This window comes from Delphinapterus leucas, chromosome 11 (assembly GCF_059928025.1).
Source record: "Delphinapterus leucas isolate spDelLeu-1000000601 "Yukka" chromosome 11, BTC_Dleu_Yukka2, whole genome shotgun sequence".
NCBI classification, from domain to species: Eukaryota; Metazoa; Chordata; class Mammalia; order Artiodactyla; family Monodontidae; genus Delphinapterus; species Delphinapterus leucas.
In genome coordinates this window covers 6,116,186-6,136,870 of record NC_143139.1, presented here as the reverse complement: position 1 = coordinate 6,136,870, position 20,685 = coordinate 6,116,186, and the positions used below count along the sequence as shown (strand labels likewise).

At 52.4% G+C, this 20,685-nt stretch overlaps 1 protein-coding gene across 8 annotated transcripts in view; it reads left to right on the top strand.

Annotated features, from left to right (window-relative positions):
• The window catches only part of ANO2 (anoctamin 2), a 336,711-nt gene that overhangs the window by 107,135 nt on the left and 208,891 nt on the right, over positions 1–20,685 (top strand). For all 8 annotated transcript variants that reach the window (XM_089920173.1, XM_089920168.1, XM_089920169.1 and 5 more), the window contains 3 exons: positions 5,820–5,875; positions 7,007–7,048; positions 12,802–12,866. In XM_089920173.1, the coding sequence (XP_089776299.1) occupies positions 5,820–5,875; positions 7,007–7,048; positions 12,802–12,866 (163 nt within the window). The remainder of the gene's footprint in view (positions 1–5,819; positions 5,876–7,006; positions 7,049–12,801; positions 12,867–20,685) is intronic.

Here is a 20,685-nt window from a genome sequence, read left to right as displayed (position 1 = left end):
GCCGTGGCTAGGTACGTAACCTTAGGGAGTCGGTTGCCTGAGATTGAGATACTTTTTCTTCTGGGTTCTCTGTTGTGAGAGCTGAGATAACCAGATGAGAGATCTCTGTACACATGAGGTCTTCCTGTAACCAAGACAGTAAGGACCCCTTGCATGTGTGTCATCGTATGCTTTGCAAAGCACTTTCATACTCTTTAGTCTCCTTTGATCCTTTAACTCCCGTGCAGAGTAGGTTCAACGGATATTAGATATTAACCACTTTCCCAACAGAGAGATTGACTTTGAGCCCAAGGTTAGAGATTTGGAGCTGACGGAAACCTGAGTTTCTTGACTCTTCTTCAGTGCTCTTGTAAATTAATCAGTTAATAAACGGATGAAGTTATTGGGAAAGGTTTTCCAGCGCAGGTGGAAGCTGAGGTCTTCCCACTGTGACATCCATTCATTCAACAAATATTTATTCGTATTCTACGTATCATTCATGTTCTAGAACTGGGGACTAGAGTAGGGACTCAGACAGACACAGATCCCTGCCTTTATGGAGCTCACATTTGAGTGGCATTTGAGAAGAACAAATAAGCCACGTGGCTGTCTAGCGAGAGAGATGCATGCAGGGAAAGCAAATGATACAAAAGACAGAAAGGGAACCACTCCAGAGAATCAAGTTAGGGTCCCAACAGGAGCAAATGACACACTCACATGACCGCCATTCAGGGCAGGAATATCAACAGAGAGACCATTTACAAAGGTGCGGCCTGGCAGTTGGGGATGCCAGGTAGCATCGTGACCCGGAATTAGCGGGAGAGCCATTACCCTTCTGTGTACATGGTTCCCTGGGCTCTACAGTAGGAGCTTGTTGTTTATCCATCCTGTATATACTAGTTTGCACCTGCTAGTCCCAAACTGCATTTTTAACCCGCTCGCCAGGTGACTCTTAGGGACTCTAAAGGTAGACAGCGATGTGAGTGCAGGATGGGGTGCCACAGGCTTCTTGCCCTGCCTGCGTTTGGGAGTGGGAAGGGTAGTCCACGTGCTGGCCTTCTGGGCATCTGAATGTCGCTTCCCCGAAGTCCTCGAACGAAACCAAGTCTGCTCTGTGAAGGACTTAATCTTTGCTGTGGTCTTTCTAACATTTGCTATACGGACGTTCGCCATTTGGTCCCTTTCAGTGTCCTAGCCAGCAGTAGGGTCTCTTGGACTTCCTGTCGCCATTTTTTCTTTTCTTTACCTTTTTTCTTCTTTGGTGAAAGGAGGGGCAGCAGGATAAAAATTAGCAGAAGGCGGCAAAGAAAGGGGAGCTGACCTTGAAAAAGGATCGGCATTTGGTGACTGTCTAACTTTTAATTTGGGGGGTTTCTTCTGTAACCTCCCCAAGAGCCAGCTTGCCCTTTGCCTTTTATTTACCTGGGCAGTGAGGGATGGTGGGCTGATACACACACCATGTCCAGAGCCTGGAAGTACTTGTGAGTTTGGGATCCACAGGGTGGTGGTAGTCTGTGAGTCATCACGAGCTTGGCCCAGCCCGATGGTGCCTCCTAATCAACATAACGTCAGGTCAGCGGTCGGGTTCAGGACTGTGCCAGCTCACCCCATTCTGGAATGCCTTTCAAGTGCGCTTTACCTTGGAAAGAAGCCCAAGCTTCCTTGACTGACACCTCTCCTGTTCCTTCATATGAAAGTTGTTGCCTTCTCATGGACAGAAAATTACAGCTTGATGGAGCTACATTTTCATAGATATTTCGGTGTCAGAGCCTTTAAACCAATGTATGCTTTGGGCACCTCCCCTCCCTACTCAGGAGACGATGTCTTAATTATTGTGACCGAAGCCAGACCATGTTGTGTGTTGTAAACATCTGGTTTACCATTCATCCAGCTGAACTGGTTTATATCTTGTTAGAAGAAGAGGCTTGGGATTAAAGGCATTTAAGTAATTAAGCACATGTCAAGACAATTTGGTGATGGGTAAATATAGTCTCTGTTCAATGCACTGTCTGGGGGGCTCTGGTTTAGATTTACGTCCGGCTGGAATACAGGGATGAAAGCAGAACGCAGACTGGGCCCTGTTCTGGGGGGAATCAAAACCAAATGAGTTTTCAGGAGTTGAGCATCACCTCTCTAGGTACCTGTCCTGGTGTTTGACCTGGAGGGGCAGAGCTGCAGTCCCTATCACTCGGCGGCACTTGTAGATTTCATGAGATTCTCACCTTGGGAGGCGGACCAGAAACTGTGCTTTGGGTCAGCCTTTGTGTCCAGGAAACCAGAGATGTCTTGGAAGCTAAATGCGAAGCCTTAGGTTTTATATTCTGAGGGTGTTTTCAGGTACCAGTCCCAGGGCCTGAGCCCACCCTGCTCTGGTGCTTGACCCTGACCCCGGATTTGCAGAGGCCCAGTGTTGCTGGGCTTGGCAGAATCAGCAGAGCTGTGGCCAGTGCTGGGCAGAGAGAAAATGTGAGCCTTTTCCCTGGGGAATTGTGGTTCTAAGCAACAGGTGTGAAGTACCCGGTGACCTGAAGGGACTTTGGGGATCAGTAAAGAAGTCCTCGGTGGGCCATGCTTTGTTTGGGCCGAGGCACTGCTTCTCTTTGGGGCGAGAGGGGAAGGAAAATGTTCTCAGTGCTTTCTCTTTCTGGCTGGCTCCCCTTCTAGGAGTAGGAGGACAAAAGATTGGGTCTCAGATCTCTCTCCCTGGGTCTAGAGCAGAGAGGAAGGACTTTGGAAGTCATCCTGAAGAAGAAAGCTTTGCCGTTATGGCCAGATGGAGGATGCATGATGGAACCAATTAGCCCTTTTTGCTGAAAAGAAAGGAAAAATTCAGAATTTCAATTTTCAAAGCAGAGACTCTTTTTTTTTTTTTTTTTTTTAAAGTTTATTTTCTTCTTTCAGACTGATTTCCGTGCTTGTTTAGGGGTAGAATCTTGGTGTCTGAAGTCTGTGGCTGAGAGGCCAAAGCAGTTCCCATTCTTGGGTGAAGTTGTAGATAAACAGTTACTTTTCAACTTGCCTCTCCCCCTCCCCATTCCTCTTCCTTTCGTGTACCATCCGCTCCCTCTGCCCAGCAGCCACTGACGGAATGGCCCATAAGATACCACCTGAAGAGGGGGAGGTACACAGCCATGGGGCAGAGACACAGTCAATGACAGCATCTTGAAGCTCTGGCTGTCTGGTTTAGGACAGTTCAGGTTTGATGACCTGAGTCGTCTTGGTTCCTCTCTTACGAAGCAGACTAGTCAACCAGAGTTTAAGTTTCCTTCACCAGCATGGGTTGCCAAAGAAAACTGGAGTAGCGGGTAAGTAGATGCCCGTGATACATGGGAAGAGATGCTGCGATCACTTTCGCCATAGGGCTGCTTACTCTTCTGGGTAACAACCGTTATCCCTTCTGTGTACCCAGCAGTGAGGCGGGAGCCCTGGGAGACTCCAGTGAGAGGGGCGTGCTCCCTGCCTCAGGTACCTTGCAGGCCTTTGGAGGGCAGCAAACAAGGCATGGACAACATTCTAGAAGTGAAACTGACATTCAGTGCCAAGGAACTTTATTTCAGATGAGACGTAGGGTGCATAGCTTTAGACCGCCGACGATTCGAGATCTTTTTTGAAGCTCTGGTGGCAAGACCCAGGAGTTCAGGTTGTCGGCCCAGCGCTGTCAGACGCTGGGCTACTCTGAGCAAAGCTGAGAATTAGCAGGGGAGCTCCACACCTGCTGAACTTTTCCACGCAGTTTGGCGACTGTCTTCAGGGTATATGCTGCCGCCTTGGCAACCAGGGGGTGGGTATGGGTGCAGGGATTGGGTTGGGTAGGGCGTGGGGTGCGGTCTAGCTGGAGCCCTGCCCGCCTGTGATGCTCCAGCCTGTATCCATGTCGACAGCTTTGAACCACCCCCCGGCCCCTCCCGGCTTGGGATCCCTCCCCTTGATGATTGTAGGGTGGCTTCACATTGCTGTGGTTATGGCTCTTGAACTGATTAATGATGCTCAGAGTGAAATTGTAGTCCTCGGAGGAAGACGAGTCTGCAGCTCCTTCAGCCCCGGGGCGCCTCTCCCCAACCCTTAACTCCCTATACCCACCCTCCATCCCCCATCTCCGCCCCCTCCACCCAGTTATTTCTGATGTTTTCTGTGCATGCCGAGGAGGAGACGTAAAATCAGGAAAGGACTGGCCCTTGGGTGACGCCGCAGCCCTGAAATCTCAGCTCTCAACTCACTGGAAGAGTGGCCGCTTCTGCCAGGCGCCCCTGCAGCCTCCTGAGGGCCTCTGCTCCCACGTGGGCCCCTGGCCAGCCGTTCTGGCATCCCAGGGGAATAGGGGCCATGGTTTGAGGAAGCGGAGGCTGATGGAGGGAGGAGGATTGTTTGAGAACCTCTGAGGCTCCGGGGCGCGCGATGGGGCACTGACTGGGTGCGGGAGGTGGAAAACCATGAGTTTTCACGAGTCGCTGTCATCTAGCTTTGTCACGCAGCCTGGCCCGTCTCTCCAGGCTCGTTTGCAAATGCAGATTACTTAGCATTTGGATGTCATGGGTGTTTCCCTCCAAAATCGAATTTCTCCTCTTCACACTACTGTCTACAGCGTCTCCGGAAAGAATGGTTCAGGGCAGAAAGCGTGCTTGAGATGAGGGAAATCATTGTGTATCAGAGACCCCGCCCCCCTGCCGCCCCCCTGCCCCCCACTGAATGTGCATCCCCGCAGGCAGGGTCCTCGAGCTGATGAGATATGATCCCTTCCATCTGGGAGCCAGCAACCCAGGGCAGACTGTCCGGAGTGACAGAACATACAGGGCATGCTATAGTCTCTGAATCCAAACATGAATGAAATGAGGGAATAGTAGTGGCTCTGTGCTGAACAGGAGCTTCTCTGTGGTGAGTATATTGGAGTTACAGGGATGGAGCCACTCCTTCACGTAACATCTATTAAGTAGGGTCTGCTGTGTGTGCCCAGTGCTGTGGAATACTGTCGGGATTAAAAAAAAATGGATCCCCTGTTACGCGGTGTTCCAACTTTGTGGTCTCAGGACCTCTTTACACTTTTAAAAATTATAGAGAGCGCCTACAGGGCTTTCATCTAGGTGCGTTATATTGATCAATATTTGTTATATTTGAAGTTAAAATTGAGAAAAGTTTAAAGTACAAGGATACGCAAGCCCACATTCCATTAGCTGTCCGGGGATGATGTCATCACAGGTCACAAAACTCCACTGTAGACTCGTGAGAGAATAGGAGTATAAAAGCAAACAGTGTCTTAGTACTACTATAAAAATAGTCTGACCTTATGAACCCCCTGAAAGGGTCATGGGGACACCTGGGGTTCCCCAGGTCACACTGCCCTAGGGATCTAATGGTCCAGGCAGGTCAGTCGTGGACCATAATGCACGCTGCCTTGTGAAGGAACAGGGAGGGGCCGGAAGTGAGTTCAGATGAAGTGCGGTGGGATGCTCTGACGGACATGTTTATTGATTATAATCCCTGTGGTCATTCCTGTGCCGGTCACTGAACACAGATACTCTCAGCGCACGGCTGTGGCCATGGAGGCGGTGGTGGTGAGGGTTCCGGGACCAGAGGGATCTGAGTGTACGAGGACAGGACAGACGTGACGTTTGAGAGAGCGTATCTGCTATTTAATCATAACTTTGCCTTTGGGAAATGGAAAAGTACTGTTCTTATGCTGAGAAGTCAGGCCCGAAAGGAACTTCTCGACCGGGAGGAACTGGAGGGGTAGGGGTTCGCAGCTGAGTGGTGGGGCTGGGGGAATTAGTATTTATCAGAAGACCAAGGTCAAGTTGAGAAACCCCTGCCCTACAGTTACCGTTTTCATCTTCCTTCTTCTGCAGGTATTAATTCTCTGATAGCAAATAATATCTACGAGGCTGCCTACCCCCTGCACGACGTGAGTACCGCCTCCATCAGTCAGCAGGGTGAACACTGCAGGCGACATGGTGGTGGATATACGGGCGGGGAGGCAGGAGGGAATGACGACGCTGAACCGCCTGGGCTGGCTCCGGACCACTTGTGAATGAAAATAATCCCCAGTTGATTTCTGCCGGTTGTCTCAAACTGTTTCCGTTATTTCCCCGATGGCAGAACGAACTGGTTTTTGTCTGGGCTTCCCCGCACTCCCTGCCTTGATTTTGGGGGAAGGTGTGAGAAGACAGATAACGGCGTGTGGAGGGTTAAAGGGAGATGGGGAAGGTGGGTGGATAGCGGGGAGCGCAAGTTCCAGACCTGGATAATAACGCAGGCTGGACCGTCAGGCCCTCAAATGACTGAAAGTGATATTTTATACGTGATAGCTTTGTATGGAAGTGAAATTCCTCGTTCTGTGCGAGGATGTATTAAGTGTCAGATCTTTTTTCTATCTTGACATATTTTAAGGATGTCTCTCAAAATCCCTTATACTGTTGTTTGGTTAAGAAAACAGAGAGACTGTAATTAAAGCTTTTCTTGGCTGCGAGGAATGTTATAAACATCCTATGGCATCATGCAGTGATATTCTTCAAGATGATTCGTGAGGAACTGAACTGGCCCGTGAACTCGGTGTCCCCAGGCTGCCCTGTCCACCCCATCGGTCGCTTTAGCATCTACCCCGCAGCGGTACCAAATGAGACCCCTGGGGTGGGGACCCCTGAGTGCCCGCAGGAATTTCCCAGGTGACCTTTTCTCCTCGCCAGCATCCTTGCTGTGAGCACACGCGAATTGAGGTTCTGCCGGGTATGGCCAGGGCGCAGGGGTGTTTTCCTGATGTGCTAGTCCGTTTCCAGGTCGGGCTCTGCTGTTGCATTTGCTGTGAGGAGGTGCAGGGGGGGTCTCTGAGGCCTGTAAGGGGAGCTACCCTGGGCGAGAAGCTGCCCACAGGAAACACAGCAGGTGCTGGTGACCAAGGAAGTAGACCGGTGTCTCCTTACGTGTCATGCTCTTCACCTTCCTTAAATGGGAATGAAAGAAAGGGATAACGTTAGAAAATTTCAAAGAAAACCCTGTCTCTGTTTTTGATCATTCCATTGGCTTTCTCCTCCTACAGGGTGAATATGATAGTCCAGGGGGTGACGTGAATGACAGAAAGGTAAGCCAGCCTGATGCTGCGCTCGAGGACCACGCGGGGGTGGGGGGCTGCGTAGACGTGTCCTGCGTGTTCTGTTTACTGCTTATCTATTCCCAGCTGTTCTTCCACAGCTCGCTGTCCCCAGGCGTTTGGAAATGTGAGGGCATTTCTGGTCGTTGACGTGACTGTGTATGGGGGTGCTGTTGACATTTAGTGCCTGGTGGACCAGTGATGCCAACCATCCTGAAATACATCCCACAGTCACACACAGAGGCAGTATCCCTGCCCCGATGACAAGAGAGCTTTGGCTGAGAAACACTGAGCATCCAGATCCCTTCATTGATAGATGGGGAAACTGAGGCACAGAACGATGGTGCACCTTGCCCATGATGACACTGCTACCATAAACAGAGAAGGGGCTAGTGCCCCTCTGACCCTCAAATCTAGTGTTCCTGCTAAAAATATACCAGTATCCATGCCGTTATGGCTTGTTTGGGGAGGGTCGCCCTTAAGTTACTCTTATCCTCTCTGTCGAGGCAGACAGGTAGGGTACAGCCATTCCCAAATGATAGATGAGAAACCTGCATATTCCGGGCGGCTAGAAATAGGTTATATTTAAGGGAGGGAAAAGGGTCCCTTTGGAGGATCCCCCCTATGCCGGTCACAGCTCCTGCCTGGACAGCTCTTGTCCCCAGCCCTCCATCTAGATCCTGTTTCTTCTGTTTCCTGGTACTGTAGGAGCATGGGTACCACCCTTCCCACCACGGCACGATGCTCTGAGCATCACCCAGCCTCTTTAGTGGGGGCTGCCCGTCTGGCCATCGCCCTCCTGCCATCCTCCCACCCAGGTCCCCCAGCCTTCAGCGACTCTGGTGAACAGACGAGGGTGGGCGAGGATGGGCGAGGGTGGGCGGAATGAGGAATAGGAGCCCGTGTACCCCCTCTCCCCACCCCCACTCTGCTGTCTGGAAAATCATTCATCCCCCAAGTTGCTTTTGAGCAACCTTCTTTTTATCCAGCCTATTAGTCCCTGTTATGAAGTGTTAAAAACATAAAAAGGTCTTTTCCAGAAATACTGCTGTGATTGCTTACATATGTCCCCTGCTCTGCCTGCCCAGGGAATCTGCTGTAGTTTTTCCATCTTTTAACCTCATCTGTTTTCTATCTGATGCTAATAGTCTCAGTGGTGTTTAATTTCCTGAAAAGTCCCGGATCAGATTTAAAGGAAAAGGAGGAAGCCTTTCTCCCCACATCTCACCTCCCTGGCCCCAGCCATTTTCTGTCCTCCTACTTTTTCTTGTCACATTACTCCCCTTTAAAGAGCGATCACCACCTACTGCCCACCTAAGTGACCCCCTGCTGGGTGGGTGGTAACCCTCAGCCCCTCAAGGTAGAACACTTTACAGGAACATTCCAGAGATCAGGAGCACACAGTACTCCTGGGAAAACTCAGCCAGCCCCCGGTTACCTGCACAGAGGCAGAGAGAAGCAAATTGTAGACCATCCAAAATATATGTACCTTTGCCTGGAACGATATTATATTATCGTTAACAATAAAACCTTTTAACAAAACCTTTCCCTCCCAGGAATTGTTTCGCTTAGGCAGTGCTGCCTCCTCCCAGTGCACACCCCAAAGGATGGAATGGGTAGAATCTGGCAGGCAGAGAGAGGCCAGCCAGGACAGAGCTGCATCTTGGTGGTGGCTCGGTGAAGGTGGACAAGTGTCTTTGGAAGACAAGCAACCCATTCCTTGTGGCTTTTCCTTGGGTTTGCCAGCCAGTCCTGGCCCCCTTGTTTTCCTCTGCCGGGGCCGTGGCTAGGGAAATAACGTTTGCCGTGATGGGAAATAGAGAAACCAGGGGTGAGAGTGAAAGCTTTTTTCTGTCCATTTGGCTTGGGAAGCGGATACCCAGCACGGCAAGGAGACCGGTTCCGACGTCCATGAAATGATTGTCCCGTCAGGACTAAAACCCTGGCGTCCAAATTCCAGCCGGTGCCACCACCAGGTGGACACGGTCTTTCATGTATGGCAAGGGGACCTCTCACTGCCGTGCTGGCTTCCCTCCTAGCGCTTCAGAGGCATATGGGTGGGACCTAAAAGGTATCTTGAAAGAACCAGCCGAAATCTCTGTATATGTGCAGCACATTTATTCGGATGTGTTACATTGTAAGAGTCTAGTGTTCTTCCAGAGGGCTGCGGGAAGGATTTTGGTTGGGTGCAAGGGAGAACCCTTGAAGTTGGTGCTGGAGGAGGTGGAGAAGGGTTGAGAACTGGTGGGAGATCGCCCCCTGGGGGCCTTTAGGGGTGATCCGCCCATCCCGCCCGTACCTGGGGTTCGCCTCCTTCTTCCCTGCGATCTGTGGCTGTTCGGGGGATGTGCCTCGTAGGCGGAGAGCCATCTCCTTCCCCGCAGCTCGCCTAGTGCGGCCTGCAGTCTCGATGACTCAGCCCCCTCCCAGAGGGTAATTCACGAGAGGCTCCCTCCCTCTGGAGAGCAGGGGTTTCTTGCCTTTCTAGAGAGCTGGGCTGCGAGGGTGTGGATGGGCCCCTCCCACTGCCAGCAGCCACCTCATTCCACGTCCGCCAGACTTACCTGCTTTTCTCAGGCATCCCAGGGGAGGGACTGTCACCATCTTCCAGGGGCTGACTGAGTCCCCCCAGCTCCCCGTGGCTTCCCTGCCCACTTACAGGGAACCCGAAGCACGACCTGGAAGATACTCATCTTAAACTTTAGAAGCTTTAGCAGTTTCTAAAACCCTTGGTCCTGAATTTTCCAGCTTTTGCAGGTGATTATCTCCTCTAGTGGGCAGTTAAAAAGTCAGTCTTGTCTTTCTGACGGGAAAGGTACTTTCCTTCTTGGTTCCACTTGAGGACTAGTTTTCCCATCCTGCACAACTCCCATTTTACTAATGGGGAAGCGACCTGCCAAAAAACCCAACAGGTCATTGCAGGATCCGGAGGTAGAATTCCATCCTCTCCCATCCTGGTCCACCCTGTCCCATCAATGCCTCTGAGCCGGCTACAGCCGGCGTCCTTCTGTCTGTCCCAGGTCCGGCTGCTCTCTGAGGAGCTTGTGGCCTCAGGGAGGGCCCCGAGTCTCGTGCATCTTGCCGTTCTCTGGCATCGTAGATGGTTTTAACAGTTGAGTTCTTTATTAGTCCCATGAAACACTTAAGCCAACTGACCGATGTGACCCTAGGAAGCCGGCCTGGCCTCCTGTGTGCTCTGATCCATCAGATGGTGTGGTCCCCTTGTTGCTTCCTGCCCTAAAGGTTTGGGGTCAGACCCACGTGCTTGGAATTACATCTGAGGCCTCCGAAATAAGGCTCTGTGAGAAGGAGCTGCAGAGCCTCCTGGCTCTGTTCGCAGGCTTGGCCGGTAGGTGAAGAGGACATGGCATAACTCTGAGGGAGAGAGTGTATTTGCTAGGAGCTCATTAGAAAGTTCTAGACTCTGCAGGTTTAAAGGGACTGTTGCAGGTTACCCTGGTTGTCCTCTTGCACTTGACGCACACAGGCTCATCCCTGTTGACCGCTGGTCTGCCCCAGGACCCTGTAACCCGGGGCTTAGCCCGATCCACCTGGTCTCGAACTGTGTGATTAAACATTTGTAGAGACAGGGAAGGGTCTACAGCACCCTCCCTCCCCTGCAGAGCTGTGCGAGCTGGCCTGGCAGAGCCACATGGGCGGTGTGCAGGCATCGTTGCATCACCTTCCAGGTTTGGAGCCCTGGAGCTCCAGCTCTTGCAGGGGTTGCCTGGTGATCTCCTCTGCTGTGTCCATCTGGCCCGTCTGGAACCACTCTTGTCAAGGTCAACCATGGGTCACTGGGTCCAAGGTCACTTCTTGGTTCTCCTCCAGCCCGACCCATCAGCCGTATTTGACCCAGATGCTCACCTTCTTCCCTTGGGATCCCATGGTCCCTTGGCCTCCAGGAGACCACCCACTTCTAGTTCGGTGCCGTGTCACCATTGTTGCTCTGGCGCTTCTGCTGCCCTTCATCATCCCCTTGACCTCTGAACGGTGGAGCACCCAGGGCCCTGGCGTCACGCCTCTTCTCTACCTCTCTCTTTGACAGTTGCATCCGTAACTTGATGACTTTACAAATCATGTCTTCTCTGACTCTGGACTCTCCTTTGAACTCCAGACTTTTCCTTTTATTTTGCGGTACGCGGGCCTCTCACTGCTGTGGCCTCTCCTGTTGCAGAGCACAGGCTCCGGACGCACAGGCTCAGCGGCCATGGCTCACGGGCCCAGCCGCTCTGCGGCATGTGGGATATTCCCGGACCGGGGCACGAACCCGTGTCCCCTGCATCGGCAGGCGGACTCTCAACCACTGCGCCACCAGGGAAGCCCCCCCCCCCCCCGAGTCCTTTCTAACTGGGGTTATGTCCCAAGATTCTCCCCTTGCTCAGCGCCAGCCTTCCGGCTTCCCTCTTCATCCTAGGACGTGCCCTTTCCTCTAGGCCTTGGCACAGAAGGAGTGTTCTTCTAGCTGCAACATAGCTACTTCCTTCAGGTCTCAGCCCAAATGTCACCTCCTCAGAGAGGCCCTCCCTTGCCATCCTTTTCTTTTTTTTTTTAATACCTATCAATAATTACTTTATCTTTTAAATTATTTTGTTATTTTATTTTTTATCTTTTAAAAAAATTTTATTGGAGTATAGTTGATTTACAATGTTGTGTTAGTTTCAGGTGTACAGCAAAGTGAATCTGTTATACATATACACGTATCCACTCTTTTTTAGCTTCTTTTCCCGTATAGGTCATTACGGAGTATTGAGTAGAGTTCCCTGTGCTATACTGTAGGTCCTTATTATTCATCTATTTTATATATAGTAGTGTGTATTTGTCAATCCCAACCTCCCAGCTTATCCCTCCCCACTTTCCCCCTTGGTAACCGTAAGTTTGCTTTCTACATCTGTGACTCTATTTCTGTTTTGTCAATGAGTTCTTTTGTACCATTTTTTTAGATTCCACATATGAGTGATATCATATGGTATTTGTCTTTCTCTGTCTGACCTACTTCACTCAGTGTGACAATCTCTAGGTCCATCCATGTCCCTGCAAAATGGCATTATTTTGTTCTTTTTTATGGCTGAGTAATGTTCCACTGTATATATGCACCACATCTTCTTTATCCATTCCTCCATCGATGGACATTTAGGTTGTCTCCGTGTCTTGGCTCTTGTAAATAGTGTTCCCTTGTCATCCTGTCTAAAACAGCACCCTACCCCCCTCTTCATATTCTACTCCCTGCCTTGATTTATTTTTCTCCGTGACATTTTTAAGTTAATATTTGTCTCTGCACACAAGGGGTAATAAGCCCCATGATGGCAGTGACTTTGTCTGGTTTACTGCTTTATCCAGTGTCTGGACAGGGCCTGGCGCAAGGTGGATATTCAGTCAGTACTTATTAAACGAGTGAATAAATGAACGCCAGGGCTCATCTGGCTGGACTCAGCAAGGCGAGGGAGTGAAGAGCGAGGGGTTTTGCTTGGTAGGTGCAGCACACCCAGAGTGTGATGAAGATCACCTTTATTATTGGGGGAGGACAAGTCAGCTTCTACAGCCTCCTGCCTTTGGAGTCTCCCTGTGGATATCTCATGGGAATTCTCCTGGAAGCTGGGCTTTGGGGATTCAATTTTGACTTGCCAGGATGGCTTTGGTGGGGAGGGGTGTGTGTCAAATGTTGACCTGCTAAAGCTGAATAACGAAAGGTGAATAGTTGTCTGCTCTACCTCTAATCTGGTTCCCTGTGTTTTTTTGTTTAGCTGCTGTATCAAGAATGGGCACGCTATGGGGTGTTTTATAAGTTTCAGCCTATTGACCTCATCAGGTAAGATGTGGGAGGGGACTCTTGGGAGGACCCAAAAGGTCTCTGCCAACTGTCTTGGCTCCTGGAAGTGTGTTGGCCGAGCAGAGGGCTTGGCTGTTCTAGGCTGTGACGCCCCTGCTCTGTGTCCTACAGGTGGGGAGCCAGCTCCTGGGTGGGGGAGGGCAGTGGCAGCTGTGGGGCAGCAGGTAATGTAGACGGATGTTCCGTGACTTGCCTCTTGGGGTCTTCAGCACTGTGGTCTCTCCCTGCCTGCTCTTGTGGGGAGAGGAGTGAGTAGAGTTCTCTCTTTTATTATTGTCCCTCAAATTTGCCTAGAGAAGAACGTGGGTGAAGCAGATCCTTGGGTCATTCCCAAGTAGCCACAGTATTGACCAAGAGAAGGGAAGACCCGGCACATTGTATAAGGGCTAAGCCAGCTGGTCTGCGTGGAAATGCAGGCTTTTTATGGCTTCTCCAGAAAATTGGAAGGGAGGAGAGAACTGGGTCCTAAACCTCTCCCTTCAGCGCTGCTCCTAAAATGGTGCCCTATTGCCTTGGGAATTTCCCCAGTTTCTACAGAACATGGGTGAAAAGCTTTTTGAAAGAACATTCTAGAAGGCAGTAGGTCTGACTAGCCTCAAGTGGGTTCAGGGCTCTAGGAACTCCATGGGCTGTTGAAACCCCACCTCTTTCCCAGCTGGCATGTTGGGAGGACCCCTGTGCAGTGGGGGACCACTGGGCTGAGTGGGGTCTGGAGACTGGGGTCTTGCCCAGGCTTGGCCACTAGGGGCGATTGTTGCTCTGGTCAAGTCGCGCCCCCTCTTTGGTCTTCGGCATCCTGGTTTTCCGAAACTGGGAGCCTGAGCTAGGGCTCTACGGGGGAAATTTGATAGAGCACGCTTATTTGGAAAGTATGGGGACCCTCGGCCCTGTGCCTGACATAGTGAACTCGCTGCCACTCAGTCACCTGTGGCTCACTTTAATGAGCTAGTTCATCAGCCAGCAAACTCAGAGAGTGTTCCGGGCTGCTCGCCCTGGGCTGGGACGGCGAGAGGGGTGGCCGCCAGAAGGATCGAGTCCAGAGGGAGGGATTCCAGCTTCTTCTTGGAAGAAGACAGCAGGCTGGGAGTCACAGTTTGGGCAGGCTCACCTCCCGCGCAGAGATGGGGCGGCCCTCCCAGGGAACTGGGAGCTCAGTTGGACAGCAGGTGTTTGTTCCAGCTGAAGACCGTTAGCCGAGGGGCTGGGGTCGGGGAGCGGGGCCACAAATGCCGGTGACCGAGGCCCCCTCACCCTGCACCTCCCGTCCCCTGGCGGCCTTTTGTGAGGTGCGGCCACCTAGACTGTTCTCTGGGCCACACCAGGGCTGCTTCCTCCGTGCCTGGTGGGCTTTGATCATCCTCTCTGCCTCTCTGGTGGCCACCCACGCTGTCGCCTGTTTTATCCAACTATTCACTCCTTTTGAAAAAATACGATGCCAGAAAATAAAAATTCTCCCTCCCGGAGAGCCCCACCTTTTCCTCCGGAGACTTCGGGTGACCGGCCGCCAGCTAAGTGGGCGACGGCTCCAGCGTGCCCTCTGTTTCAGCCACCGGAGCAGCCTCACCTGCGGGGGAAGAGGTGCCTTTGGAGCAGATCCTGGCTCTGGGGTCTGGCGGTTCCCGAGGACGCAGAGCCCAAAGCTGTCCAGACGGGTGCAGTGTGCTGTGGGGCTGGGGGCTGCCCACTGCCGCTCCCTCACCTGCTGCACAGTGCCAGAGGCCTGGATGTGGGGCTCGGACGCGCCTGGAGCCTCGGGCGTCTTTCAGACACTGGCTGGAGGGGAGGGGATGGGACACAGGTAGTATGGGGGCTGTAGTGGGGGACTGTGACCTACCCAGAGGGGTGAGGAGCTTACTCTGCTGGAGAGAGAGGAGGGGACTGTAGTGGGGAGAGAGGGAAGGGACAGAGGCGTTGGGGGCATAGGTGGGTAGCAGAGGCAGGGAAGCCAAGAGCAGGCAGCTGGAGAGGAAACTGGGGTGGCGGGTGTGGGTCTCCCCGCACTCAGCCGGCTCCCCCTAAGCTCGTGTGTCCACGTCACCTCCTTCCTCTCCGCCATCTGCCAGTCCCCGGTCTGACCCCAGCTCCTGTGGGTGTGTCTTCAGCGCCACTTCCCTCTGCTGCCGCTTCTTCTCCATCCTTCCTGCCTTCACCTGTCGGGACCTAGTGGCCCACAGGGCCCAGCCTGAGGCCACCCTGACCCTGTGGTTCCATCGCGGCTCATGCCTGTGAACTGCGCCCTCTTGGTGCTCACGTAGGAACTGCACCCATGTGGTCAGTGCTGAAGCATCCACAGAGGCAGGGGGGGTCCAAGTTGAAGGTAAGCCCTGCAAAGGCCCAGCCGAGGTGTTTCCCGCCCGTCGCCTTGGGCCCCCAGCTCCTCATTGGCAGCACTGAGCGCTGCTTCTCTCCCGGTGCCCACGGTTTGGAACATTCGAAAGCACGGAGCAGCTGAGAGCCCAGCAGGGTGGGAGATCCGTTGGCATGTAAAGCTACCCTCCCCCTTCCGCAACCCTTCAAGCCTAAACTTGAGATTTAGGGTTCGAGGCTCCTTTCCCAGGTGTGTAAAGTGGACAGAGGGGGAGCAAGATGCCCCTTCCCGGGGCTTCCCTGGTGGCGCAGTGGTTGAGAGTCCGCCTGCCGATGCGGGGGACGCGGGTTCGTGCCCCGGTCGGGGAAGATCCCACATGCCGCAGAGCGGCTGGGCCCGTGAGCCATGGCCGCTGAGCCTGCGCGTCCGGAGCCTGTGCTCCTCAATGGGAGAGGCCACAGCAGTGAGAGGCCCGCGTACCGCAAAAAAAAAAAAAAAAAAAAAAAAAAAGATGCCCCTTCCCTGCACCCCGTGCCCCTCCCCCCCCAGCTGCATGGGCATCCGGGCCAGCAGGCTGCACTGTGAGATTGCTGATGGCGCTCCCAGGCCAGCAGAGCTCTCCACCCTGAGTCATACCCTTGCTCTAGAAACCTCGGGGCCTGCAGGCCTGAGTGGAGTGTGTGTGTGTGTGTGTGTGTGTGTGTGTATGTGAGTTGCCTGGGAAGCTCCCCAGGGAGGTATCCAGTAGCGACCCCCCTCACAGAAGAATCTTCTGGGAACTCCGAGCCCGAAGCACTTGTGCCCTGGAAGAAACAAGGTGTGTGTTGGAGCCAGTGGGGGAAATGATGTTTTAGCTGGAGGGAAATGGCCCTACTAGTCCCTTGGGGCCACATGAGTGTCCCTGCAGGCGGAGGAGTAGATTCCTGCCTGCGCGGCCCTGGGTTACCTCCCTGACATCCCAGGAGGGAAATGGCCTTTATTTTCTGGGGAACCCGGGAGGCTGGGCCTTTTGGCTTGACTAATACGGGGTGATCCTGTATTAGTCAGCGCCCTGCCCTGTCTTTTCACTAAAATGAACATCTGCTCACGGGCAGATTTTCTTAGCTGGGAGGTTTTGATGTGGATGAGATAAAACAACAGGCTTTGAACATCCGAGTTAGATTTAGCTACTAACCGTACTTTGCTGAAGCTGAGATGCAAAATTGCATCTGCCGCTGACTGCCTGTGACCGCGTGTAGAGGAGAGGCGCCCAGAAGTCCACCGGGCTCGGGGGGTGTGTAGCTGTGGACTCTGGGGAATGGGCCAAGGGCATCGTACACGGGCAGCATCCACTGTGTCAAGTCGGGATTACAGTTTAGAGAGGGGTAAATGGCTCTTCCTCGTTCCCTCCTCTTTCAGGGATGCCATTTCCCAAGGGAGGCTTCCTAAGATCAGGCCCTGGGCGTGAAACCCATCCCTGTGGCAGGTCTGGAGTCCTCTCAGAAATGTCCTGCTTCCTCAATGACCTAACAGTGGTATCTATGCCATTTCAAGAGCCTTTGGGCATCATCTGTGGACAGCAAGAGTGGCACTGTGCCTCCACCTTGCTACACGTCTCTACCATCCTAGACTTCCAGCCCTCTCCAGCCCCACCCGTGGAGAGCCCATCCAGGACCTCGGCATCACAGGAATTGGCTTTTCCTCCTCCTGATAAAAGGCAGAGGTGCTTGTTCTTGCCAGAACTCCCCAGAAAGGCCACTAGGAGGTTGCGTGATTTGATCCATCCCTCTGTGTCTCTGAGCCCCACTTCTAACCTCCTGAAACACGACGCATCCACATCCCTCCAGGAGGGAGATGGAGGAAGCCACATTCTTAGGAGGCTTCTCAGCAGGCCAGGCTCAGGAAGGACTGGCTGCAGCTGGTTTGGGGGAGGGAATGGAGAGGAAAAAATGTTGATCAACCTGTGATGAATTATTTCCTGAGCCCTGCTGCCTCCTCCTTGATCCTTCCCTGGGATTTATAAAGGCAGTTCAGCTCAATGCAGTAAACATTCACTGACGCTCACAGTGAGCAAACCTCTGGAGGCACAGCGAGACGTAGGGTGGAGTTTGCGTCCTTACGGACCTAGCAGTTACGCAGGGAGACAGACCCGTGGGAGGCAGGATGAATTGAGGGCTTTTCAGGACTGTCATATATAAGTACTAACATGATAGGTTGGGACAACAGATGGAGAGTTGTTGCTACTAGCAGAATAAGGGAAGACTTCCTAGAAGAGGTGGTGCTGGAATTGGAAACATTGCTTTCTGAAAGGCTGAGGTTAAAGGTCCTGAATGTGTCTTTGTCACCAGCCTGGGCTGCCCTGAATATGGACTTGTTGAGCCTGGTGTCGACGGCCAGAAATCACAGTGCCCCAAAGCCAGGTCCCTCCTGACTGTCAGTTGGGAGAGGTCAAGTCAAGAACTTGACTTGCAGATCTCGCCCCACCTGCATGGACTCTGTGCCAACCTGGCCCGTGTCCCTGGCTCTGACCTGTAAGTTAGCAGAGCATCCAGGCTTGGAAGGAGATGAGGCTGGACCCAAGAGAGGAAGCCAAGGAGAGGTGACGTGTGGGACTAGCACCTTGGTATCTGCAGGTCTCATCCTTTGAAGTATTGGATTTAGCAGGGAAACGTTATGCAGGCTGGAAAGAAGTCATGTCTCATGGGCCTGAAGAAGATTTTTCCTTTACCTCTGAGGGCGTAGGAACATAGCAGACAGAGAAAAATAGGCAGTAGCTGGTTGAGGCGAGGCAGAAACAGGGATGACGATGTTCCGTGCAGCTATATTCTGGCCCGTTTTACAGACTGGGAAATAAGTCAAGCTGTTTATAAAACGTGAGGTGTCCCACTCTCCTTTCTCTCCGCCCTCCCTGCAGAGTGCCACTCCCCGCCAGGTCTGCACCCTCTAGAGGAGAGGAGTCGGCCTGGGGCTGCCAGTGGACCAGGAATTGAATACGGTGCCCCCAGCTCTAGTCCGAGGCTGCACCCAAAGGCCGTCCTGGTCCCCTGAGGGTGGCCTCCCTGGCTTCCACGGCTGGTGGCTCTTGGTTCAGATCAAACTGAATCTTCCTTCCTGGAGTATCAGCCGTATGGTACTTGGTGGCTCCCATATGGCACCAGGAGGCTGCACGCGTATCCCCATGGCCTCCCAGGGTTGCACGGCCAGAGCTGGGACGGGATGAGGGTCTGGTTTCCCAGCTCACTGCCTCCTTGACTCCCTTATGTCACGTCCTATTTCCCAAGGGGAAGAGAAGCTGATATTAGCCTGAAAATATGTGACAAAGCTGTAATTTCCTATCCCCTTGGACCTTGTGTGCAGTAAACTCTCAGTTATCCAGAGCCCCTGGGACCAAACCATGGCATCACAGAGGTGGGAGGAGCTTAGAGGCTGGCTGACCTCAGTGCCCCGCCATGGAATGGGGAATTGAAGACCTCCTCTCCCCGCATATTGATCGAGCAGATGCCCAGCCTCTGCATGATTTTTCTTGTAATGGGGGAGACGCCTGGCCTCGGGGGCAGCTTGTTCGTCTGCTGGACATTTTTAGCCACTAGAAATGGTCCTGGAGCCAGAGCAAGAACTCTGCTGATTTCCCTCTGTTTCAGTCCTGTTCTGAACAAGAGCATTCTATTGTGTAGGCCAGCCTTTAATTAGTTGAAAATAGCTCTTGCGTCCCTAACAGTTCTGCACGCATAACCGCCTGGCCTCGCTGTGTGTCCTCCTGTAATGCGGGCTCTTCTAACAGCCTCATCATCGTGATCGTCCTCTTTGGGACCCACTGGCCTGGGAAAGTCAGAGCAGGGCCCTCCTGCACGCACACCTCACCTGTTATAGTTAAGCTGACACCTGTTTGCACTGACCACATGTGAGACACTGGTGCTGGGGGATAGAGATGAATTAAGCATGACCCCGTTCTCCAGGAGCTCAAGCTCAAAGTCAAATCCCCAAGCGTGTAGATGACCACGTGGCTTTTCTGGGAAATGGAGGGACAGACTGATGGAGAAAATTTTCAAAGAGTAACTGTGAGGCTATAGAAAAACAGGGTATAGAGAAGATCATGGGGGTGGGGGGAAGCTGACCCCCAGACCAGTCATCTGTGATGAGGGGGCTCAGGGCTATCAGCTGTGCCTCGGGCAGAGATTTTTGCGGGTGACTCTGACTCTTTCTGGAAACATCCGTTGACGCATGGCAGCACCCACAGACCCCTGAAAATCTCAGAAAACATTTTAGGGTCACATCACTTAGGGATTTACCAAATCGTGGCAAAACCTCATGTGTCCAAGTCAGGTTATCCTGCCTAGAGAAAAACCAGCCAGGCTAGAACTGTTTCAGGGAAGGAAAAGAAATGTGATCAAAAATGTAGAGAGGCAGCCATATGAAGACAGACTTAAACAAATAAGAGCTCCTACTCTAGGAAGAAGTGGAGACGGAGTGAGGCTGCACTTGTTAATTTAGAAGATGGATAGAGTGACTGTCCACGTGTTTATCAAACCCCGAGGCACCTGCCTAGGGACATTCCTCTAGACTGAGAGCAGTGGGTTAAGGATGAGAAGAACTTGGTTTGGGCTCCAGCCTTGACTCCAAGTGATATAATACTGGGGCAAGCCGTTCTCTCTCAAGCCTCCGTTTCCTCAGCTGTGAAATGGGCATCATAACACCTGTCCTACCTTCCCCACAGTATTATTGCGAGGATTACGATATAGTTGTGCAAAGAGCGTGGTGATGGACACAGGTCTGGTTAGGTAGAGTTGTTATTTGTCTGCTCCCTGGGGGAAGTTATACTATTCCCTAAACTAGCAGAATTTTATATAGTTCTTTAGTTTGTCTTGACAAATATTGTATAATCATAAGGCTGTTTTTTTAGCATCTTTATTGGAGTATAGTTGCTTTACAGTGGTGTGTTAGTTTCTGCTGTATAACAAAGTGAATCAGCCATATGCATACATATATCCCCATATCCCCTCTCTCTTGCGTCTCCCTCCCACCCTCCCTATCCCACCCCTCTAGGCGGTCACAAAGCACCGAGCTGATCTCCCTGTGCTACGCGGCTGCTCCCCACTAGCTATCTAGTTTACATTTGGTAGTGTATATATGTCCACGCCACTCTCTCACTTCAAGACTGTGTTTTTTTTAAAATTGTAAACCAATGTACTGTATTCACGTTGCGTGTGTGTGCTCTGTGCCTCCTAGCGACCCTGCCAAGTGGATGTTCTTACCTCCGTGTTACGGGGGTGAGGGGGTGGGGTACTGAGCTCAGGGAGATAGGAGCTTCCCGAAGCCACAAGCCAGCCCATCTGGGATTTAAACCCAGGCCTGTCTGACTCCAGAAACTGTGTGTTTGCCCTCGTACCACATGGCTGAAGGTGACCCAGAGCGTCGTCCAGCCAGACGTTGGGCAGGCTGGGTTTCCAGATACCTAGCGTTAATCCCTTTGATCAGCATCCTCTGAGGGACAGCTGGCGTGGTCTGCGGAGG